Raw genomic sequence first — 26,207 nt, 5'->3', positions numbered from 1 at the left:
GGAAGAAAAAGTCAAAAAATGCCAAAAATAAATCTAAGAATATAAGACTCACGAACAGTCATTTAAATGACTCGCCTGTAGTTTAACGGCCAGTTTCTTGAGGAGGCTCATGACTTCTTCTAGATCTTTCTGGCCCTGTTTGGCCATCTGAGCGACGGCTGAACTCTTCTGTTTGGTGAGAGAGTTCATGAGAGGAAGCAGCTCCTGCAGGTCGCCCTTCTGCTCGATGAACTTATACAGCGTCTGCAACTGATGTTTCAAACAAAACACAAACAACTTAAGCCTTTACACTCACATATACACATTTATAATAAGATCACTGTATGTGCATTACAAGGCACAATTCATGCATTAAGAACACTTAGTACTGATTTTTCTGAACCCTGCGCTGGCTCGGTGACTTACGCTGTTGTTGGACAAGGACAGGTTAAAGAATTTGGCTTCCACTTCACGCTTCGTCAGTTTCTCGCTCTGTGTGTGTGAAGGTGAGAGAGAGACAGAAATATTTTCCAGGTTACGTAAGAGCCGAGTGAACCTGCCACTCACACACATCACATTTTGTTCATTTATATTTGCATTGAAGGTATGATCATTTCCACCATCTCTCGGACTCTTATTGTTCAGTTTTATGACTTTTATTTCCACAAAACATTCATCTGGGTTATTTTTAAAAAGTGCATTTCCCACATGCTTTCTGTGTTTGATTGAGACTATAATTTGCATGTTTTTTATTTTTCATTCCAGTTGTGAATACTGTTAAACGTAAAGGACTTGTTGTGGAGTGACAAGAACTAGAATACATACCAGTATTCTGCATTAGTTATAATAAAAGTAATAATAAAATGTTTAAATAACATGTTGTTTTTCAGAAAATATGGAATATCAAATTATTAAAATCAGAATGATGCAAGTTTTTTTTTAAATAAAACAAAAACATATATATATATATATTTTTTTTTTTTAAATCATAAAAGTAAAATTCAAATAAATATTTTTTATATAAAACAAATAAAAAATAAAACGATAAAAAAATCATAATAATGTTAAAGTGAAATAAATATTTTTAAATAAAACCAATAAAAAATAAAAACAAAATTTTCTTAAAAAAATTATAATGTAAAAAATGATGTAAAATACTTATAAAAAAAATATGTATTATTTTACAGTCCAGCTGTATTATGATAATAATACTGAAATAATAGTATTGTAATATGGTACTGTTCTTGATGTACTGTCTTAAGGACAATGATTTAATAATGACAAAAATAATAATTTATAGTTATAATCATAATATTTAAATTGCTTGCCTCCTTTAAAACACCCGTGTGAATGTAATAGATATGTTATCAATGGTGTCTGCCATATTTGTATTGCTCTGATGTGGTGCATTTATGTGAAAGTGAGATGCAAGCTGATTATTAGAGGAAATTATAAAATATAAAAGTGGAAATTAAGAAATAATGGAGTGAGACACATGAGTATGCAGCAGATAACTGATCTGAATCACCATGGAGTCACACAGTATGTTGGAGGCTTGTGTGAGTTTGTCTTCTGGGACGCCGCTGTGCAGAAGAATGGCCTTCAGCAGACTGGTGTGGTTCAGGTGGATGGTGTAGTTCCTGTCCTGAAACACACATGGGTCAGCAGAACCTTATTAAACCGTGTCCTCCCTCTACATCTGCACCTGTACTGATGATAACTAGGGCTGGGCTTTCACACAAATTGTACGATTTGATTCGATTCCCGTGCACAAGTTTGCGACTCGATTAAAAATCGATTATTTTGGATATATATACATGCCATTTTTTTCTTAACGCTGTAAAAAAAAAAAAATAAAAAAAAAATAAAAAAAAATAATAATTTTTTTTTTTTTTTTTTATTTTGTTAATTGTGTAATAAATAAAAATAAAACAAACAGAATACAAAAAGATTAGAGACGCTAGAGTTAGTCTGTTTTGTTTTTTAAGAAAAACAGGCAGTTAGTAAATAGTGCGCAAATCTAAAAGTGTCAAGTTTTTTTTTTTTTAAGAATAGAATTAGAATTTAGGTTTCTACATCAAATCATGTTTTGTTTTTATAAACATAATGGTGGCTGTCATAAAAAAATATATAAATTAAAACATTGACAAAAGTAAAGAATATATAAAAAATATATCTTCTCCACAGTTTATTTCTAACTAATGAGTTTATGGTTACAGAATATGTTTTTTTCCTGAGGTAATTGTGACGTTACGTGACATTGTCTACAAGCCATTATATCGTCATATTTGCGTGACTGAAACACTGATTGAGCGATTACATGAGACACGATACGGATTGTAAAGTTGTACTCTTTATTTTAACTCGCCTTCAGATGATTATTCATGTTTATTTTGTGCTATAACTAGTAATAAAGTCGAGGAGCTGATCAGCTACAGCGATCGGTCACAGATTAAACAGCATTTATTGTCTGAATACTGCAATACAACGCACAGAATTTGAAATCGGAGACATTGTTTCATATGAAAAGTATCAAAGCGCAAAGCTTGGAGTGATTTATTGGACGGGAGCTGCGCTACAATGCTCCAATCATTAACTGAAAACAGGCTAGACTCATCAATCCTTGGGATTTAAGAAACGATATCGTCTGGTAGAAATGGATATAAGTGGAGGTATAGATGTTTTCTAATAATGCGGTGTGGTACCTGCAGCGCGCTAAACTCCTGCACGACCTCGGAGATGGCGTAAATGGCTTCGGCGTCTGGCAGGAGAGAGTTGCTGATGGGAATCACGATGTCGAAGGCACACTCCAGCAGCTCTCGGGGATGAGCTCGATCCAGCTTCCTCGGCCTGTAGACGCGCTCGATGCTGTACCTGCGGAAACAACATGTGATCATGTGACACTGAAGACTGGAGGAATGATGCTGAAAATACAGCGGAGCATCACAGAAATACATTACACTTTAACACAGATTCACACAGAAAACAGATGTTTTAAATCACAATAATATTTCACTGTTTTTATTATATTTTTGATCAAATACATGCAGGCTTGGTGAGCAGAAGAGACTTCTTTCAAACACTTCTGATCAAAAGCATGTATTATAATGAATCTACTATGTACTATACACAAACATACGGGAACTACAGATGTTTCTGTTCGGGGCATGAAATGCTTGAAAATAGTGAAGTAAATACAAAGTACCTTTTGAGAAGGGAAATGTTGTTTCTGGCCACAAATCTGGCAAACGACAGCTGAAGAGAGACAATAAGACATAACACACAATTTAGACTTTATCAGTGTCCCTGCAGCACAGAAGCAGTCATCAGTGTCACAGTCGTATATTTGTAGAAATAGACAACAATACATTGTATGAGACACAATTATACATTTCTCTTTGATGCCAAAAATCATTAGGATATTAAAGGCAGGGTAGGTAAAAAATGTATAAACAACTTTCTTCCAAATTTGTTTAAACTTTCTTTATATATCAATGCATAATTAAAATGTAAGTACTCTGATAAAAAGAGTATAAAAATCGAGTGACTCTAGACCGTTTAATCTGTATTAAACACAGCTCATTATTTCCATTTCGGGACGAAACATAGGATTGGCTTAGGCGACTGTCACTCTCTCGCAACCATGGCAACCACCCTTTTGCCACACATGACCTGCCCACCTGCGCGCGCACGTTTGATTTGAGGAAACAGCACGTTTGATTCAACAGGCACGGATCCTAGGAATACCAAGACAATGGCAGAGAAACAGCAAGCAAAATTCACAGTACCAGCCTATGCAGTTAGTGAAGGCAAACCAGGCAAAAAAAGGAAGACAGTAACAGTACAAGAAAAGGCAATGAACAGAAAAGTCTTTGGATAAACAAAGAAATAAAACGCGAGTTAATATCGGCGTGGCTTTCAGCGATGGCGAGAACTGAGGGAACTCAAGGGGCTGAAAAGTGACTCCTTGATGGCTTTATTTCTGCTGGACAGGTAAATCTTTCTTTTTGTATTTTGATCATACATATTTTTTTCATGAAGCATGTGTCATTAGCACACGTAGCTGCGTAATATAGCTAACATAACATTACTTAGTGAGCCGTAGTAGAGACGATAAATAATCTATAGGAGTCCAGAAGGGAGGGGGTGGAGTGAATGGAAATAATGAGCTGTCTTTAAAACAGTCGTGAGAGGTCTACAGTCACTCGATTTTTATACTTTCTTTTTCAGAGTACTTACATTTTAATTATGTATTGATATATAAATAAAGTTTAAACAAATTTTTGAAAAAAAGTAAAGATCATGTTCCATGAAGATATTTAATAAATCTCCTACCGTAATTATATCAAAACTTAATTTTTCATCTGAACAACTTTAAAGATGATTTTCTCAATATTTAGATGTTTTTGCTCCCTCAGATTCCAGATTTTCAAATAGTTGTATCTCAGACAAATATTGTCCTCCGAACAAACCACACATCAATGAAGAGATCATTTATTCAGATGATGTATAAATTGACACTTATGGCTGGTTTTGTGCTCCAGGGTCACATTTATGCATATAACTACATCTCTTCTTATTTTGACTCGTTCATTAGTTCAGTGAGCACAGGAATGATTCATCTCACCCTCAGATCGTACGGCAGAGAGACCAGCATGCCGCTGTGATCCATAAAACAGGCCGTCTCACATCCTTCATACAGATGTCTGTTCCTGGGCAAGAGCAGCGGCGTCTGCAGCCGAACCGCACCTGAGACACGTCAACATCATCACCACCACAACATCAGATCGCTCAGAAACATCCTTGCCATGAACAGAGATGCACACAGCTAATGAATGAGCGGAATCAGTTCACTGATTCACAGATTCACTGATTCACAGATTCAGTGATTCTCAGATTTACAGATTCTCAGATTTACAGATTCTCAGATTCACTGATTCACAGATTCACAGATTCTCAGATTCACTGATTCACTGATTCACAGATTCACTGATTTACAGATTCTCAGATTCACTGATTCACAGATTCACTGATTCACAGATTTACAGATTCTCAGATTCACTGATTCACTGATTCACAGGTTTACAGATTCTCAGATTCACTGATTCTCAGATTCACTGATTCACAGATTTAGAGATTCTCAGATTTACAGATTCTCAGATTCACTGATTCACAGATTCACTGATTCTCAGATTTACAGATTCTCAGATTCACAGAATCACAGATTCACTGATTCTCAGATTCACTGATTCTCAGATTCACTGATTCACAGATTCACTGATTCACAGATTTACGGATTCTCAGATTCACTGATTCTCAGATTTACAGATTCACTGATTCTCAGATTCACAGATTTACAGATTCTCAGATTCACAGATCCACTGATTCTCAGATTCACTGATTCTCAGATTCACTGATTCTCAGATTCACTGATTCACAGATTCTCAGATTCACAGATTCATTTAATTCAATACAGTGTTCCAAGTATTTAACTACTTTTGCAAAATAACTAACATGATTCAGTTTTCTAAACTGGATCATTCAGAATCAAGGTCTAAAAAAACTGATTCACAGATTTAAATCAATAGTGTGTTTAATAGTTCATTTGTGACCCTGGAGCACAAAACCAGTCATAAGTGTCAATTTATACATCATCTGAATAAATCATCTCTCCATTGATGTGTGGTTTGTTCGGAGGACAATATTTGTCTGAGATACAATTATTTAAAAATCTGGAATCTGAGGGAGCAAAAAAATCTAAATATTGAGAAAATCATCTTTAAAGTTGTTCAAATGAAAATCTTAGCAATGCATGTTATTAATCAAACATTAAGTTTTGATATATTTACGGTAGGAGATTTACTAAATATCTTCATGAACATGATCTTTACTTAATATCCTAATGATTTTTGTCATAAAAGAGAAATGTATAATTGTGTCTCATACAATGTATTGTTGTCTATTTCTCCAAATATACGTCTGTGACACTGATGACTGCTTCTGTGCTGCAGGGACACATTAGAGGCACAGCAGACCATTTTATAAGAAGTTTTATTGCATGTCAACCAACATCCAATTTTAAATGCAAATTTAAATCCTGCTCCAGCATTGGCTGGTGAAGCAGAGGAACAGGAAGTATGAGAGCTGAAACACGACCCAGAATGCAGTGCGTCTCTCACCGTGTCGTCTGAAGATCCTGGTGACCGTCTCGTACACGTGCTGCTGGAGTTTAGCGTTGTTGAAATTAAAGCTGCCCTGCAGACAAACACAGAGGAAGAGGATAAATAACAGCACAGCGCCACCTGCTGGTGATTCGCTTAGCATTTGTGTACATTTATTGGAGTGATTTAAGATATTAAGTCTTGTTTTCTAAAAAAAATTTGTCTTGCCACATTGGAAGATATTTGTGCTTGTTTTAAGGAAAAACTAACATAGTTTGGCTTTTTTTTTTTTAATATATATCTTAAATAATTTTACTTGTACAGTAAGTTCATCTTGATTGAAAAATGTATAGAAATGTACATTAGAAAACAAGACAAAATTTACTAAGAGAATAGATTTTTGCTTTAGTAGATTATTTCTGATTCAGTGTTTGTTTAGTTTCACTGAGACATTATTACGGTTTTTATTTAGATTTTTGTTCTTTTTGTATTTTCCATTTTCATTTTGATTTCAGTCTATAGTTTTTTTTTCCCAGTTAAACTAAATGAGAAATGTTGCAATGGCAGCTAACTGAAAGAAAATAGAATTATTGTATTTCAGTTGACGTTTATTTAGCCATTTTTATAGTGAAAACCATACTTTAGATACAAATACAAATTTTTAGAAAGGAATTAAATAAATTTAATACCCTTTTTTAATATTCGAATTAGAAATTTTGAGCTTTAAGATATTTTAATGAATGTATTTCCTCTTCCTTTAATTAATGTTGTTAATTTATAATTCTTCAGTCATTTATTCTAAAGAAATACATGTTTCTCTTCATAATCAATCTTTAGGATTGTAAAAAAATGTTTGTTTCAATTCGATTAACGTTATGTTGAGATTTGTTTCTATACATGATACTTTTTTAACAAATTCTAAATAGAAAGGAGTGTGTTTTAATTAGAACTTCTAATGCATACAATAAACAATTAACAGAAAGAAGTTATTTGACCACAACAGAAATATTCAGGACTCAAACAACAACAACAAAATTCTTATCTAAAAGCCTGAATTAAATCTGAAATGAAAAATACAGAATTATGTTTGTCAAATATGCTTGCATTGTTTTCCTAACTAAAAAACATTTTACAATTTTACATTTAACATTTAAGTATATATATTTTCATTAAATGAGAATAATTAATAAACATGGAAGCTCAAATGCTAGCTTATTTGATGCGCTCTTTGATCATTGTTTATAAGTGACTAAAAGCCTAAATTAAATCTAAAATTAATTAATAAAATTTTAAAAACAACAGATCACAGGAAAGTGCTACTTGCTGATTCTTTTTCGCAAATTAAAAAAGAAGTCTAAACTTTCATGTTGGGCTGAACTTTACACGACAGATACAGTCATCCTCCATGATACAAATTACGGAATTTTCATCTTGTGATACATTGTGACACGACCATCATTTGTTACAATTTGCTCTAAACTGACTCCCAAATTCTATCAGATGATGTGAAAGCAGCAGGAGACCGTACAGAAGTCTTGATTGCTGGTGATGTAAATGTGCATTTTATCCGTTCTGTGAATGTTTGGAGGTCTTCTTCTACCTTGTGAATGTCGATGTCGTATGTGAAGTCCATGACGGGGGAGATGTTCTGGGAGAAGAGCTTGTTGACCATGGTGCGGTAAGACTTTCCGCTGATGTTGGCCATGGTGTGCTGCAGCACCTCGTGCAGCTCGGACTCCTCCATCTGCGGCGGAGGAAGCAGATCACTCTTCAGAAGCTCCACCGCAGTCGGACGCAGCGCCGGATCGTGAGTCAACAGCCAGCTGATCACCTTCTTCTGTCAGAGAGAACACAATCTGTGATGCCGCGTTCTGACACCAGTTCAAATGATATTCCTGTTACACCCTGGGTGATTGACAGCTAATATTAACCAATCTAAAACCTGCACTTAAGTTAAGAATGTAAAGAACAATTTCGAGCCTTGATATCAGCTTTCAGATGATGTATTACGACTGGTTTTAGGATCCAGGGTCACAGATATGGATGTTTCAAACTTACCTGCTTTTCATTCTCGTTCTCGTTAAAGTCTTCAGGGAAATTAATCGACTCCTGAAGGACAAACAGAGATGCGTTCGGAACGTGTGATAAGATGACATTTGCAAAAAACATATATATTTGTTTTAGATCACAGTGGCACTGCATGGAAAGCCTATATACGGTGTACTAGCAGTCAAAAGTATGGAATAATTTACATTTGATCAGTATTATTGAATGAAGTATGTTCTGCTAACAAAGGCTGCATTTACTTGATTAAAAATACAGTAAAATAGTGAAATATATTTACAATCTAAAACAGCTGTTTTCTGTGTGAATCTGTGTTAAAGTGTAATTTATTTCTGTGATGCTCCGCTGTATTTTCAGCATCATTCCTCCAGTCTTCAGTGTCACATGATCTTCAGAAATCATGAAAATATGATGATTTACTGCTCAAGAAACATTTCTGATTATTATCAATGTTGAACACAACAACTTAATGTATCTATCTATCAATCTATCTATCTATATAAATTATTTTATTCTTCTAAGATGAATTTAATTGATCAAAAGTGCCAGTAAAGACATTTATAATGTTCCAAAATATTTCTATTTCAAATAAATGCTGTTATTTTGAAATTTCGATTCATCTGTGAATCCTGAAAAATAAAATGAATCACAGTTTCCTCAAAAACATTCAGCAGTACGTTTGTAAATAATTAAATTGTACAGTGACATTAGAGCGTAAAAGTCAAAAATGTTCCTGAAGAATTGACTGGAGACATCCTGAAGCATTAGTCCTGAGACGGTGTGAAATAATATCAGTAACAGATGTGTGCTTCGGTGCTTGATGGGACTCACTTTCCTGAGCTGACTGAGCACAAAGATGCGTTCAGACGCCGTGCTCATGGGTCTGTAGGACATCTCGAACAAGATGATGCCCAGACTGAACAGATCCACCTTCTACAGAGACACAGACATCAGGGATATGACGGTTAACTAAAACCAATTCCCAGGGAACACATACTGATAAAAAAATTAAAAATAAATTATATATATATATATATATATATTCATCCTGAATGCACTGTAAGTCGCTTTAGATAAAGGTGTCTACAAAATGTGTATATGTAACTTTAAAAGACGATTTTCTCAATTTTCTAATTGTTGTATCTTGGCTATCTTGTTGTATCTCCTAACAAACCATACATCAATGGAAAGCTTATTTATTCAGCTTTCAGATTATGTATAAATCTCAATTTCAAATGGACCCTTACGACTGGTTTTGTGGTTCAGGGTCACATATAAAGATTAAAAAGCAGTGGTCCTAAAATCGGTCCCTGAGGAACCCCACATTCATCTCTTATATGATGTATATAAATCTCAATTTTAAAAAATTGACCCTTGTGACTGGGTCATATTTATAAAAAAAAAAAAAAGTATTAAAAATACTTTCTCCGGGAGTTCTCCGGGAGTATGGGGTCCGGGGCCCTTTGATAAGGGCTATCCGGTCCCTGTACGAACGGAGCAGGAGCTTGGTTCGTATTGCCAGCTGTAAGTCAGACTTGTTCCCGGTGCGTGTTGGACTCCGGCAGGGCTGCCCTTTGTCGCCGGTTCTGTTCATGATTTTTATGGACAGAATTTCTAGGCGCAGCCAGGGGCCGGAGGGGGTCAGGTTTGGTGACAACACGATTTCGTCTCTGCTCTTTGCGGATGATGTTGTCGTGTTGGCCTCATCAGGCCAGGACCTTCAGCATGCACTGGGACGGTTTGCAGCCGAGTGTGAAGCGGCTGGGATGAGAATCAGCACCTCCAAATCCGAGGCCATGGTCCTCAGTCGGAAAAGGGTGGCTTGCCCACTTCAGGTTGGTGGAGAGTTCCTGCCTCAAGTGGAGGAGTTTAAGTATCTTGGGGTCTTGTTCACGAGTGAGGGAAGGATGGAACGGGAGATTGACAGACGGATCGGTGCAGCTTCTGCAGTAATGCGGTCGATGTACCGGTCTGTCGTGGTGAAGAAAGAGCTGAGCCGCAAGGCGAAGCTCTCGATTTACCGGTCAATCTACGTTCCTACTCTCACCTATGGTCATGAGCTTTGGGTCATGACCGAAAGGACAAGATCCCGGATACAGGCGGCCGAAATGTGCTTTCTCCGCAGGGTGGCTGGGCGATCCCTTAGAGATAGGGTGAGAAGCTCAGTCACCCGGGAGGAGCTCAGAGTAGAGCCGCTGCTCCTCCACATCGAGAGGGGTCAGCTGAGGTGGCTCGGGCATCTGTTCCGGATGCCTCCTGGACGCCTTCCCGGGAAGGTGTTCCGGGCACATCCCACTGGGAGGAGACCCCGGGGAAGACCTAGGACACGCTGGAGAGACTATGTCTCCCGGCTGGCCTGGGAACGCCTCGGTGTCCCCCCAGAAGAGCTGGAGGAAGTGTCTAGGGAGAGGGAAGTCTGGGGTTCTCTGCTTAGACTGCTGCCCCCGCGACCCGGCCCCGGATAAGCGGTAGAAGATGGATGGATGGATGGAAGTATTAAAAATTACAAAAATAAACAACTTAATTTTATCTAAAACTAAAATGAAAACCGAAAACACACAAACACCATCATTATTCACAGAAAGGGAGTAAACAGCAGTCTGGATGAAGGTTGTTTAATACCTGGTTATAGGTGGCTTTAGTGTTTCCTTGAACCTCTGGGCCGACATAAAGAGCCGTACCAACCATACCAGTCATGTTATCTGTGAAATCAAGTTTAAAAACAGTACAGATTACGCTTTTATTCTGATTTCATTTTATTTTTTATTCATTTATTGTATTGTTATATCAATACCACATACAGTTTATTGTGCAACCAAAATACCAATAAAAAAACTGTGAAAAACTAAAATAAATAAAAAAAAAAAAACTTTATGCATAATGCAGGACTTTTAATTATAAACAAGCCTGAAATAGACTAAGACTTTTATTCTGACATTATTTACTATTGCTGCCATTCAAAAACACGAGACAGACTGAGGGTTTTTCACCTGTTGGATCTGGTTTAGGGACAAACCCTGAGTTGCTTTCCTCCACCTCTAGTTTACCTGCGGCCTGGAACACATGAAACACACCGTAATAAACCAAATGACCAAAAAGACAAGTTAAGTCTGCCAATCAGAAATAATTCTCATTCAGTTAATGAATAATGCATTTTCTGAACATGCATTTGTAAAGTGCTCATATAAAGGATCAAAACTGCTTCTATCTGTCAATCTATGGCACACATACAGTTATTTATCAACACATGCATGCAATGCTCTTGTGTGTATAAAGCATGCATGCAGCACATGCAGTACCACATTAGCAGGGTGATCCGTCGCCAGGCCGAAGTCTCCGATCTTCACGTGATCCTGAGAGTCCAGGAAGATATTAACAGGCTTCAGGTCTCTGTGGATCATTCCCTGTTAAGAGAGACATTATACCACAGTCATTTCTCATCAGCTGATAACTTCTTATTTATGCAGCCCATTCAACTCAAAATTAAGTGAAGTAGAAAGGAAAAAAAAGGGTAAATACATTTAAAAATAAATACATTTTTAAAAATCATTAATTAATAATAATAAAAAAATATAAAAGATATTTGGACTAACTGATAAAAAAATAGAAATAAAAAAAATGTTAATTTAAAAATAAAAAATATTCAAATCTTTTAATAAAAAAAAAATTCTATTTCAATTTCACATTTCAAACATTTTAAGTGTAAAAAATTTCAAACATAAAACAGGCATCAGAGATGTTTGGAAATATACAAAAAATAAATTAAATAAAAATGTGAACATTTTCAAACATTTTAAATAAAAAAAAATGTAAACAACAAAAAAATTATCGGAATAAATAAAAATAAATTAACTTAAAAATGTTAAACGTTCAAACGTTTTAAATTTAAAAATGCAAAAAATAAGATGCTTGGAATAAATAATATTAAAAATAAATAAATCAAATTTAATTTAATTATTAAAAATGTTAAATATCTTGAGAAGCTTCGATCTTCCTGGTGTTCACCTGCTCATGGATGTAGGACAGACCGTCCAGAATCTCCCTGAAGAGTCTCCAGAGGCGGCTGACGTCTAGATACAAGCCCTGGTCGATCGTGTCTCTCAAAGTGCTTTTTTCACAGTATTCCATCTGAAGAGACAGAAAAGACAGGTGTAAATGCTTCAGCTGCAGCACAGCCTCACTCTGAGCGTCAGTGTTGGTGAACACACCTGTATGTACAGGTAATGAGCGATCAGCAGCGGCTTCTCTGAGTCTGAGCTCTCCAGCGGATCTGCTGCTTTCCTGCTGCTGCGCTCCTCCTGCAGAGAACCAACATCAACTATATACCATCCCATTCTTGTGTGATTTAGAAACTACATCTAATAATAACGGTTTCCTTTGAGGAGCGTTTGTTTCCAGAAGTTATATGTGCGGATCATTTACATCTCATCTCATTACTGGAGATATAGAGCACAGAAAATCTGCAGCAAATTCATATTTTTGTCTCTGAATAAAACTGATATATATATATTTTTTTTCTGAATGTGAGATTAATGTGATGAACTACATATTTATAATATTATAATGAATAACATTTAGCCTTATAGTAGGGCTGGGCGATATATCGAATATTAGCGATAATATCGGAATAATTTTGACGACGTTGTACAATTTGTATATATCGGGAATATCGAATATTTCAAATTCAAGCATACTTTCCCAAAAGAACGCGCCGAATGTCCAAAAAAGGAACCTGTAACTGCTGACTGCTCTACGCCCCTCTACTACGAGAGCTGTAATGATAGCGGTTGCCAGATAACAAGAGTTTAAATCTCCCAATCAGAGCTCCACTGTTACAAGGATACATTTTCTGCCTGATGTTTGCTTATTTTAAGCAATCTGGCAACCATACGCACGTGCTCACTCCTCATTGCGGAAGAGCCGCCGACGATAATCTGAAAACACTAACAAGCTGGAATTGAGCGATCTAATGAAAGCGTCGTTCAGCCGGTCTGTGTTCTGTCGTGAGATCTCAACTGTATTGTTTGCATTTGTGATCGCAAAATAAATGCACTTACTCGACCGCTGATGTTTGAATAGAGAAACATAGGCTATGGCCATTTGGAATTACTATTGGGGAATTTCACTGATATGTTTACCAGTTTCCATAATATAGACAGAGAGAATGCAAAAGTCTTTGGTATTCATTTATATATATTTATATATAAGAAATAGCTATGTGCTTCAGCAACTAGCTCCCCATCTAAGAGGGTTTTTAGTGTCAGTAGGAACAGTTTCATGCCACAGAGCTTCTCTTAAAACCACAGACAGTTGACAGACTTGTGTTCTTAGCTTAAAAACTTTTAATTTAAATAAAATACTTATGCCAGTTGCATAGTTTAAATTGTGAATTGCATGCACTAAAAAGTTGACAGAATGCACTTTCTGTAACTGTTACTTAATTTGCACTGCTACTAAATAGTTTTTTTTTTTTTTTTTTTTAATGGGCAAAAGAAAATCATGTTTTATTTTTTATTATTTAAATGCAAATGCAAACATATCGAGATATATATCGAATATCGTAAAAATTTTGACAATATCGAGATATAATATTTTTTTGTATATCGCCCAGCCCTACCTTATAGGTTAAAGATTTATAACATAGTTCAAAATGATTTTCATTTTCTATGCAGATTCATAATTAAATTACAAATTACATTGTTTCTTTTTTCATAAAGTAACATTTTAAATAAAAAAATTGAAATATCTTTGAAATACATAATACAAAAAATATGAAAATATAGAATTTAAAATATATAAAAAATGTTTGGAATAAATAATTTAGAAAATTAATAAAAAATAAATAAATAAAAAGGTATCAGATATGTTTGAAATTCTTTAATTTCCTTATATATATATATATATATATATTCCTTTATTTTACATATATACACATACATATATATATATATATATATATATATATACACTAAGGAGTTATAATACTGCAGTTCAAAATTAAAAATTTGATTTTGTCTGCAGAAGCATAAATAAATTATAAATTAAATAGTTTTTTACTTCATAAAGTAACATTTTTTATATAAAAATTAAAAGATCTGAAATAATAACTAAAAAACCTGCAAAACTGATAAAAAAGTAAAACATTTAAAAATGCTATTTATATATATATATATATATATATATATATATATATATATATATATATATATATAAAATGTTATAAATGATATTAAATATTTACATTTTAACTTAACTTTCTCATAATAATAATTAGCCTTGCATGCAAAAAATGTATCATATAACGAAGTTCAAATAAATTTTTGTTTACTATGCAGCTGCATAACTAAATAATAATTTCACAGATTTTGTTTATTTGTGTTTTTTATCTCCTTAGTGTAACGCCTGACCTGCAGCACACTGTCTCTGCTGGCGTCTCCGTTGTCGAAGATGATGTCGCTCTCCGAGTCGCTGTCTCGAGGGCTGTGTGGAAACACAGAAGCAGGTCAGAGATGCACACATTCGTCATCATCACAGACAGCGTGTGAACTGCAGAAGCTCACAGGAAGGAGGCACGGAAGACATCCTCCTCTTCATCATCGTCCTCCTCGTCATCGGTGGAGTCTGCAGCGCTGCATTTGGCGCTGGACGATCTCTCCAGAGACGTGCTCCACTCCACAGAGCTGGCGAGGGCCGGCGGAGGAGCGTCGTCCTCGATGTTGTCCATCAGTCCCAGCTCGTTTCTCTCGGGAGCCGCGGGTCTCTGCTCTCGCTCAGGGCTGCTGACGGTCTCCGAGCTGTTGCTGGTCTCAGCTCCGGTCACCGGCGTCTCGTGCCGCTCGATCCATGCGTTATAATAACGCACGATGTTCTCGTGGTTGAGTCGCGACAGCAGCGTCACCTCGCCTTTGATCCGCCGGAACTGTTTACTGGACGGGTTCACCTGGATCCGCTTGACCGCGTAATAACAGCCGTCCAGCTTATTCTGGACCTGGAGACAAACACAGGAAACTATGAGCACTTACAAACCGAACATTCTGCTCTCCGACAGCCTTCCCACTAAACTAAAACATCGGAATAAAGAAGAACGAAACTAAAGACTAAAAATACACATTTTTATTTTAGGATATTTTTTAAAAATGATTATAAAATATAACTTAATATAGTAATATAATATTTGTTATTATATTTTATTAAAACAATATTTTTCTAATCATTATAAAAAGAATTATTGATAGAATACAAAATATTAATATAAGCATCAAATCTAAATAGTTACAATATTGCAGTTTAAAATTATTTTTATTTTCTAAGCAGCTGCAGATAAATTATAAATTGTATTATTATCCAGTGTAACTATATATATATATATATATATATATATATATATATTGCAACATAATATTCTCATGATAATAATACTCATTAGCATATTCTAATATGATATACATTTTATAAAAATTATATGTTAAAGATTTATAATCACAGTTCATTTTTTTTTTCTATGCAGCTGTATAACTAAATTATAAATAGTATAATCCAATTTCACTATATTAATATAATTTATAATGCAACACAATACTTCTCATAACAATAATAATAATAATAATACTTATTAGCACATTGTAACATAATACAAGTAATCTAAAAATATTTAGCCTTGTTAAAAATAAAAATAATATCACTTTCAAAATAATTTTTATTTTATATGCAGACGCATTACTAAACTATAAAATACATTATAATATATATTTTAAAAAAGCATCATAATTATATTCAGCCTTATAATCACAAAGAGCTATTGAAATCATCTGCTGAAAACTGCTGTCATTTTTCATATCACAGAAAATGTTTTAGTTTTTTTTTCCCCCTAGTATTGTGCAGATCTAATACTGTCACTTAAGTCTCGAGAGCTCCAAAGCTGATTTCTCACGTCTCACAGATGATCGAAACAGGCACAGAATTAGTATGTGTATTATTAACGAATCTCAGTCTGTTAAACCAAGAGATCTGACCTTTATAACAGCCCCGAACGCTCCCTTCCCCAGCAGCTGCAGCTCTGAGAACTCGTTGTAGTAGCGCGAGAACTGCTTCTGCACCTCCGTACTGAAGGGGGCGCTGAGGAGGTGACTGCGTGGGACGATCGTGGAGGCGAAATCAACGCCCGTGTCTGAGAAGCAAACACACATAGAACTCGTTACAGAGATGTGTCACGCCCATTCAAACAGGCAGATTTTTGAGCCAAGTGAATTTTGAATGCAGCTTTCCAAAGGCAAAAAATAGCTGATTAATATTTTTATATTTCATACAATCACACCGGCGTGTTTAGAACAACAAGTGCGGCACATGATTCTGTTGAGCTTATGAATGCAATGGCCAACCAGAAGCGTTCATATGAGTCATTGCTGAAATGCTGGAGGGGTTCACGAGCATTGAATCATGTGGGATACCTCAGGGATCGGTTTTAGGACCACTGCTTTTTAATCTTTATATGTGTCCCTGGACCACAAATCAAGTCATGAATGTCAAATTTTTTTATTTAGATTCATACATCATCTGAAGCTGAATAAATAAGCTTTCCATTGATGTATGGTTTATTAGGATAGGACAATATATGGATGATACACAACTATTTGAAAATATGAAATCTGAGGGTGCAAAAAAAAATATTCTAAATATTGAGAAAATCACCTTTAAAGTTGTCCAAAGGAAGTTCTTAGCAATGCATATTATTAATCAGAAATTGAGTTTGATATATTTACAGTAGGAAGTTAAAAATAATATCTTAATGGAACGTGTGTTTGTGCGTTTCACCCTCTGGACTGGACTCCGAACATGGAGCGACACTCTTGGGCGACGGAGGACGCAGGAACGGATGATCCATGAGCTGGTGAGTGTGCCAGCGATCCGCGTCATTCAGACACACACACCTGCACAAACACACACAGATTAAATACATATAACCTTCTACTAAACAAAACTAGTCTGGAGTTTCCCAAACTGGGGTTTGTGAGTTGAAGAACACCTAATAATTAGTTAAATCATCAAGAAAAGTCCAATAAAAAATCAAAAGAATACATGTCATGGAACCATTTGTGAACATAGGAATGTATTGATAAATTATTGGGTTTGCCAAACTGAGGTAAATGAGGGAACTGGACACTATTGATTAATTAAATATCTATTTTTTTTAAATATATCATGGTCAAATAAAATAAAATAAATATTATTAAAAACAGAAGGAAAAAATATGTAATATTAAACTATTAAACAAATAAAACAATCAATTTCTAAAAATGTCAAATTATGCTGAATGAAATGAAATAATTAAAATGTAACCCTTTCTAAAAATGAATTAAATAAAACTTTTAATTACCTCAAGTAGTGTGGTAAAGCAACAGATTTGTTTTTATATTTCTGCAATCTACTTTAGTTTGTGTGATTTGTATATTAATGTTTACACCAGGCTTATTTGTCAGTGTTTTATGTCATAATTATTACTTACAAGGTAGGAAGTTCAACAAATAAGTCGATATATTCTACTATGATTGTAGTTGTTAAATAAAAATGTTATTCATATCAATTCACCTAATTTAATCTTAACATACAGACCTGTGCCCAGTTGCATAAAGCACCTTAGGTTTTTCCCTTTATTATAAGACTTAAGGCGTGATTTCCTCTTACCTAAGGGAATAACTTAAGGGTGTTGCATATAATCCCTTATACACTTCCTTTAGAAAAGGGAAATCGTTAAGTGTTTTAAAACAGCGCCCCAGGTTTTGCCATTAAAAAAAATAGACTGTTGCCATGGTCAGGTTAGTTGTTAATGCAGATAGCAGTGCAAGTTTTCACAGAAAACATTATATTATATCAATATATTAATAGAAGTATTCCATATTATAAACTCAATAAAAAGCAGAAACGTAAACACAAACTCACGATTGCAACAACATATGGTTTATGTGCGTTTTTCCAAGTCAGCTCCAGGAAATATGTAGGAAATTACAGGAATAAAATATTATGAAATATAAATTCGCTCTTGACTGTGACGCACTCACATTCGAGTTAATTATGTGCTGTATGTAATTTGATCAATGTTTATATGAGAATAAATGCGTAAATCAAAACCTTTTTAACATATAAATCGGCCGATCATGACTCATAAGAGAAATCGCTGAAATGCTGGTGTGGTTCACCAGCATTCAATCATGTGGGGTTCCTCAGGGATCGGTTTTAGGACCACTGCTTTCTAATCTTTATATGTGACTCTGGACCACAAAACCAGTCATAAAAAAAAACATTTTTTTTAATCTGAAATATAACTTTTTGAAAATCTGGAATCTGAGGGTGCAAAAAAAAATAAAAAAATAAAATAGAGAGAAAATCATCTTTAAACTTGTTCAAATTATGTTCGTAGCAATGCTTATTAATAATCAAAAATTAAGTTTTGATATATTTACAGTAGAACATTTCTAAAAAAAAATATCTTCATGGAACATGATCTTTACTTAGTATCCTAATAAGTTTTGGCATAAAAGAGAAATGTATAATTGTGACCCATTCAATGTATTATGTATGTATTATATATAATGTATTATATGTTGTCTATTTCTACAAATGATATGTCTGTGATACTGATGACTGCTTCTGTGCTGCAGGGACACAAATGTGTTGGTCCTTCTATACAAGGATTTATACCTTGTCTTTGTTAAATAATACAGAACATAAAGAGCTTTAAAAAAAAGATTGCATATAAAACTGCAATTATATTAGATTAGATTATAATTAGATTTTCCAAAATCATTCAGCCCTAACACACACTCACTTGTTAAGGAAGTCGTGCAGGTCGCAGGGCAGGTTCGCGGGCAGCGTTACGGGATACTCCTTGACCTCTCGACCCTGAGCGAGCGCCAGCAGCATCAACCCCAGGCTCCAGACGTCTCCCTTCTTCCCGGAGCGCGAGGGGAGTGCGTCCTCACTGAAGCGCACATGACTCTGTTCAAAGATGTCCTGCTTACAGACGTCTGACAGACGCTTGGCCAGACTGTAGTCTGCGAGCCTCACGTCTCCCCGAGCGTCCAGCAGCACGCAGGACGGCTTCAGCTGCTTGTGCACCACAGAGTTAGTGTGCAGATAGTCGAGCGCGCTCACCAGCTGGACAGCGTGTCGCCGCAGCTGATCGATGGGCACCGGAGCGCCGCCAGACAGCAGCTGAGACAGACTGCAGCCGGGGACGTGTTCGGCCAGGAGATCCACCACCAGACAGTCGTCTCGCTCGACGCAGCTCAGTGCCTGATAGTGCACCAGATGAGGATGACTGAGCTTCAGCAGAGAGTTCAGCTCGCTCTCCGCTCCCTGGATCTGAGCAAACAGCACATGTGTGAAACAGAAGCCGCTTCATCAGATCTACAGACCATTGTTTCCCAAACACACTAGTGTGCCATGGAAAATCATCAAAAACTTCTCGGTAACACTTCACAATAAGCTGCCAAAATATTATATCACACAGTTAATGAAAAATCAACAAGTGCGAACTCTTGACTTGGCAGAGTGTTTAACATTTGCATTTATTCATTTAGCAGGTACTTTATTAATTTATTTATTTAATCCTATATCAGCAGCAAACTCTGTATAAAAAAAAAAGTAAATAAAAAAAAAATCTCAAAATCATAATAAATATTAAAGAAATAAAGAATAAAAAAGCATTATTTTCCCTACTAGATTAAAAAAATAAAGCAATTTTCTAAAACTACATAAAACTATTTAAAAAATAAAAACTGTAGACATGAATATATGAAAATTCTAATTATATTGAATACAGCACTTTCAACTACTTTGAACTATCAAAAAAATCTCCGATCCTTTTCCTATTTGGCGCCTAAACTCTGGAATAACCTACCTAACATTGTTCGGGAGGCAGACACACTCTTGCAGTTTAAATCTAGATTAAAGACCCATCTCTTTAACCTGGCATACACATAACATACTAATATGCTTTTAATATCCAAATCCGTTAAAGGATTTTTAGGCTGCATTAATTAGGTAAACCGGAACCGGAAACACTTCCCATAACACCCTATGTACTTGCTACATCATGAGCCTGGTTTCTCCCAAGGTTTTTTTCTCCATTCTGTCACCGATGGAGTTTCGGTTCCTTGCCGCTGTCGCCTCTGGCTTGCTTAGTTGGGGACACTTCATCTACAGCGATATCGTTGACTTGATTGCAAATAAATGCACAGACACTATTTAACTGAACAGAGATGACATCACTGAATCCAATGATGAACTGCCTTTAACTATCATTTTTGCATTATTGACACTGTTTTCCTAATGAATGTTGTTCAGTTGCTTTGACGCAATGTATTTTGTTTAAAGCGCTATATAAATAAAGGTAAAAAAAAACAAAAAAAACACAGAAAACAGAATTTGAATAAAAGGGTCTAAAAATAGTGAAGGGTTTCTAAAATAGGAAACCAGACACTAAAATCATAATGGAATATAATTTCCAAAAAATATTAAAATGTAGCAAATATGATTTTTCTCTTTTGATAATTGATATATATATATATATATCAATCGAGACACCCCTCGGGGCCACGATGACCACAGGTCCGATGACGTGCCAGTGGTGGTAAATCACAACTTAAAACATGTTTTCATAAAAACATTAATTGCTAATGAACTTTAGTAATTGTATAAGGTGGTGTGAACACAGATTTTGGATAAAATATTTGTCATCATTTTCAGACAGTAACACCATCCAAACAGTGAAACCACATAATATATAACCGATCTACAAACATTTCTAAATTCATGTAAAACACACATTTTTTTATCTATTTTATATAGTCTATTGTTAATTCTACAGAAGCCTATTGAATATTGCAATCATTTAAATTAGTTAAATTGTTTATTTGTTTCACATAGGCACTATATTTTTATTATTATATATATCTATCTTATCTCTTATTAAAATAATGCTTATGCGTCTGACTGTACACCTTAACCGTAAGAAACAAATCGCTAACACTTTAAAATAAGGTTCATTAGTTAACTACATTAATTAACATTAACTAATAATGATCTGCACTTATACAGCAATTGTTCATCTTTGTTCCATGTTAATTTCCACATTTAATAATACTTTATTAAAATCTGCACTGAACTAACATGAACAGCTTTATTTCTATTAACTAACATTAACAAAGATGAATAATACTGTAATAAATGTATTTCTTACTCAATACGATTCCGTATTTTAATGGACGGGTGGCAACCCTAATCCTGGCGCTCTCCGGTGTTACGGTTTAACTGGTTACCGTGTTATCTGGTGAGTGGCAGGGGGGCAGGGTTTCATAATTTTTTGAAGCACCCCTGGGCGCCGCCATTGGCTAGCTTGCTAAGCGACCATGACCTGCTCTCTCCATGAAGACGTGGAAATTTCAGTAAAGGATAAATGGATTTGCAGCATTAAAAATCGCTTGCAGAAGCTCTGCTACTAAATTTATTTCAAAATGGCAATCCATATACAGTTATAATCAGCTGTTCCTTCATCTTGGCTGAGCTTTCAACGTTGTTACGGGAAAGGATGAAGGTGATTGGTTAGTTCTTGTCACATGACCCGCAGTGCGCTTGCGGCATTCTGAAAAGTTGAGATGTTTTTAACTCGATGCGGTGCAGACGCGCCTGTTTTCATATGGAAGGCCAAGAGGGTCAAATACACGTGAATTTTTAAAAAAAGTGACGTGACATTCAGCCAAGTATGGTGACCCATAATAGGAATTTGTGCTCTGCATTTAACCCATCCAAAGTGCGCACACACACTGTGAACACACACCCGGAGCAGTGGGCAGCCATTTATGCTGCGGCGCCCGGGGAGCAGTTGGGGGTTCGGTGCCTTGCTCAAGGACACCTCAACACTTGGTCAGGTGGAGCCGGGGATTGATGAACCACTGAGCCACTGCCGCATGTATTTAACGCATCAACAACACGTTAAATACGTGTTGTTTATGCGTGAAAAATGTTAAATACACGTGAAGTACGCGTTAAAAATCAGTTTGAACGGGTCAATGTCATTGGCTGCTGAGGACTTGGGTCAAACCATTTCTGTGAGCTTAGAGGGGTGTACCATTTAACATGCTATAGATCAGCTTATTCAGCCTTATAAGACATAAGCATTTAAGATTTTCAGGATTAGAATGAGAGCTTGTTCTAGGGTCAGGACAACAGAAGTATTCTACTGCTACCACCATACCACCGTGAACCCCCCCATCGCATCAATATTACTAATCAACTGCTGAATTAAAATCAAGAAAAAATAGATATCATTTGAAAGCTTAGAGTCTGAGCATTACAATGCATTTAGCATGTTGATCAACTCCAAAATATTGCCAAGTTATTTGCTGAGAAAAAAAAATAATAATTTTGCCATGTACGCTAATATTTATAAAAATATCACACAACTCGGATACTCATGTGCCATATGTCATCTGAAAGGTCTGATGAAGTAGAATAAAACAACAGGGCTCTAGGCTCATTTTTTGCACTTGTTACACTAATGCGCCTAAATTTTTTCTTATAAGTCCACTTTTTTTTTTTTTAATCGCTGTCCATATAAACAATATTGACTTGTAGCCTAAATGATTAACTAACAATCTGGTCAACATAATGTTCTTTATTTGAAGCACAATTCTACAAGAAAGGTAACTTACTGAAAACGTTTTGGTGCTTAAAGTGTTTCACTGAGGTGAAATTTAAACTTAAAACATCTCAAGATATATGAAAAAAAAAGAAAATCTAAATTGAGGGTTTTAAGGGCTTCAAACTGAACATCTCATGGCTCAATGTCTAATGGACTATCCTCCACTGCAGTCACATGCCCCTCGGATGGCCAACTCCTGTAGTTTGGCCTTCTTGATCTTTGGCCTTGGCTTATCCAAGCGCTTGGGTTATTGGCGCTGATTTTTGAAATACACGTATTTAACTAGAGCTGAAACAACGAATCGATTTAATCGATTAAAATCGATTATTAAAATAGTTGTCAACTAATTTAGTCATCGATTCGTTGCTAAATAACTTTTATTTGCCGTAAGCGGCTCATTTCGTGCATATTTCAAATCTGCGGTGACCAAAGTGTGGCAGTAATGAGCCACCGGAGGTTTTACTCAGCCAGTACAACAGGAGAAGTAGCGAATAGCCAATAGCTGGCCTTGTTTTATGTCACGTGCTTCCCGAACAGCGTCTCTGCAGCATTCAGCGTGATGTGGGAGTACTTTACTTTGAGCCTTCAAAAAAGAAGAGTAACCTGTAAACTCTGCACTACTGAACTGTTTAAGGGGACGTTCACATATCGCGTCTTTTGCGCGCTCATGTTCGTTATTTCCAACACCGCACCGCATCGAGTTAAAAACATCTCAACTTTTCAGAATGCAGCAAGCGCACCGCGGGTCATGTGACAAGAACTAACCAATCAGCTTCATCCTTTCCCGTAACAACGTTAAAAGCTCAGTCAAGATGAAAGGAACAGCTGATCATAGTTGTATATGGATTTCCATTTTGAAATAAATTTAGTAGCAGAGCTACTGCAAGCGGTTTTTTGAGCTGCAAATCCATTTATCCTTTGCTGAAATTTCCGCGTCTTCAAGGAGAGAGCACGTCATGGTTGCTTATGGAAAACCTTGTTTTTTCTGGACAACCTTCTGATGGATTTTACTTTAAATTGTGAGTTCCATTCAGGTTTCATGTCACTGGCACTTTATTCGAAGGATTGTTTACAATTTCACAGCAAAAGCTATAAAGCTGTTTCCCAGTAAATAATAAAATACAATGCACTGCAATTTTATTCTGTTTTATCCTTATTCTTCGTGAAAATATGTTCTGAAAGATTCCTTAATAAGCTTTGTTCAGGATGTTAAACTACTTTAGGAGCTCTAAGGACTGCCATGGTGAAAACATTTGATATCTCCTTGTGAAATTTGCTCGAGTATGGGTCAGTGTTCTGATTGCAGAAGAGTTCGACAAAGGATTACTAACACAATAAAACAACTCCAGGTATATTTTTGATGAGGATATGACATATATAATCTCTTAAATCTATGCTGAAGGATAAAGACCATTTATTAATAATTTACTTGGGGAAAAAATGGAAAAAAACTAAAATATAAGTACATGAACCGATTAATCGATTAATCGTAAAAATAATCGACAGATTAATCGATTATCAAAATAATCGTTAGTTGCAGCCCTATATTTAACGTGTTGTTGACGCGTTAAAATTCACGTTTATTTTACCCTCTTGGCCTTCCATATTTTCGCGTGTGCGTCGCGACCGCGTCGCTTCCATTATGAGCGCGCATACCGCACGCATACATTGGAAATAACGAACTTGAGCGCGCAAAAGACGTGATATGTGAACGGCCCCTTAAAAGACAGCGCGCCGCGAGACAACAGTCACAGACCACCGAGCTACCCCAAATCAGCTCCAGATCTCTGGAAACCATGCTGAACCCTGACTGCATTTTATGGTTTGTGATGCTAAAGAACATTTCATGACATCTCGGACAACTGTAAATTTGTGGCTACTGTGGTTTAATTATAAGCGCCATCGTAAACTCATATTTACCATAGTAAAATAATTTTCTTTGCCTCTTTATTTTTGTATACTGTAAAAACTTCAACCACATTGGTTGAAAATGAATAAAGGTTGAAATATTATATTAGAAGTTGTACTTATATATTTTTGTGTAAAGTTATCCAAAGGATTCATTATCTAATCAAAAAAAGAACTTTAGATCAATTATTTATTGTAATAAAAATAATCGTTAGAGTAGTCGACTAATCGAAAAATTAATCATTAGATTAGTCAACAGAAAAAATAATCGTTAGTTACAGCTAATAAGCTAATATATATATATACACAGTACAGACAAAAAGTTTTGGAAACATTAATATTTTTAATGTTTTTGAAATAAGTTTCTTCTGCTCATCAAGCCTGCATTTATTTGATCAAAAATACAGAAAAAAATGTTAATATTGTGATTTATTATTACAATTTAAAATAATTGTTTTTAAATTGATTATACTTTAAATTTCATTTATTTCTGTGATGCAAAGCTGAATTTTTAGGATCAAAATCACATGATCCTTTAGAAATCATTCTAATATGATGATTCATTCAAATCAAAGTTGGAAACAGTTCTGAAGTTTCAGAACATGTGATACTTTTTTAGGATACTTTGATGAATAAAAAGTAAAAAAAAAAAGAAGCTATGTTTTTAAAATAAAAATATTTTGTAATAACAATATACACTACTGGTCAGTAATTTGGGGTCAGTAATTTTTTTTTTCTTTCTTTTTTTTTTATAAAATCAATACTTTTATTCAGCAAGGATGTGTTAATATGTATTATTAGAATATATATTATTAGAATTTTTATTTTTATTTTGAATAAATGCAGTTCTTTTTAACCTTTTATTGATCAAATATATGAGACAGCAGAACTGTTTCCAACACTCATAATAAATCAGAATATTAGAATGATTCTAAATGATCATGTGATCGACTGATGTTACATGTGACACTGAAGGCTGGAGGAATGATGCTGAAAATTCAGCTTTGCATCACAGGAATACATTATTTTCTTAAAGTATATTCAAATAGAAAACTATTATTTTAAGTTGTAATAATATTTCACAATATTACTGTTTTTCTGTATTTTTGATCAAATAAATGCAGGCTTGATGAGCAGAAGAAACTTCTTTCAAAAACATTAAAAACAGTAATGTTTCCAAACTTTTGGTCTGTACTGTATATATATATATATATATATATTATTTGTAAAAAGGCTTTTTAAGAACATCCATGAATTCATTTCCTTAACAAAACTATTGCCTGATATCATTTAATGCAGGATATTGCAATAAAATATGCTTTATAGTCAACAGGCAATTCGATCTATTCATCAATTGTTCCTATGTTTGAATTTCTTTATACAACTACAATTTTATA

General features: G+C 35.1%; 1 protein-coding gene across 2 annotated transcripts in view; it reads right to left on the bottom strand.

Annotated features, from left to right (window-relative positions):
- The window catches only part of eif2ak4 (eukaryotic translation initiation factor 2 alpha kinase 4), a 45,826-nt gene that overhangs the window by 13,654 nt on the left and 5,965 nt on the right, over window positions 1-26,207 (bottom strand). The window contains exons 9-28 of one of the 2 annotated variants that reach the window (XM_059519771.1): window positions 19,027-19,562; window positions 17,016-17,131; window positions 16,217-16,371; window positions 14,765-15,192; window positions 14,612-14,684; window positions 12,413-12,502; window positions 12,210-12,332; window positions 11,504-11,608; window positions 11,195-11,258; window positions 10,827-10,906; window positions 9,036-9,137; window positions 8,199-8,249; window positions 7,741-7,977; window positions 6,159-6,234; window positions 4,607-4,728; window positions 3,185-3,234; window positions 2,685-2,853; window positions 1,508-1,624; window positions 406-471; window positions 76-249 (exon numbers count right to left, since the gene is read on the bottom strand). In XM_059519771.1, coding sequence (XP_059375754.1) covers window positions 76-249; window positions 406-471; window positions 1,508-1,624; window positions 2,685-2,853; window positions 3,185-3,234; window positions 4,607-4,728; window positions 6,159-6,234; window positions 7,741-7,977; window positions 8,199-8,249; window positions 9,036-9,137; window positions 10,827-10,906; window positions 11,195-11,258; window positions 11,504-11,608; window positions 12,210-12,332; window positions 12,413-12,502; window positions 14,612-14,684; window positions 14,765-15,192; window positions 16,217-16,371; window positions 17,016-17,131; window positions 19,027-19,562 — 2,934 coding nt within the window. The remainder of the gene's footprint in view (window positions 1-75; window positions 250-405; window positions 472-1,507; window positions 1,625-2,684; window positions 2,854-3,184; window positions 3,235-4,606; window positions 4,729-6,158; window positions 6,235-7,740; window positions 7,978-8,198; window positions 8,250-9,035; window positions 9,138-10,826; window positions 10,907-11,194; window positions 11,259-11,503; window positions 11,609-12,209; window positions 12,333-12,412; window positions 12,503-14,611; window positions 14,685-14,764; window positions 15,193-16,216; window positions 16,372-17,015; window positions 17,132-19,026; window positions 19,563-26,207) is intronic. The other variant, XM_059519772.1, reaches the window with a different exon arrangement.

This window comes from Carassius carassius, chromosome 32, assembly GCF_963082965.1.
Source record: "Carassius carassius chromosome 32, fCarCar2.1, whole genome shotgun sequence".
In the NCBI taxonomy this organism is placed as follows: domain Eukaryota; kingdom Metazoa; phylum Chordata; class Actinopteri; order Cypriniformes; family Cyprinidae; genus Carassius; species Carassius carassius.
The sequence above is the reverse complement of the archived record's forward strand: the minus strand, read 5'-3'. Positions and strand labels throughout refer to the sequence as shown.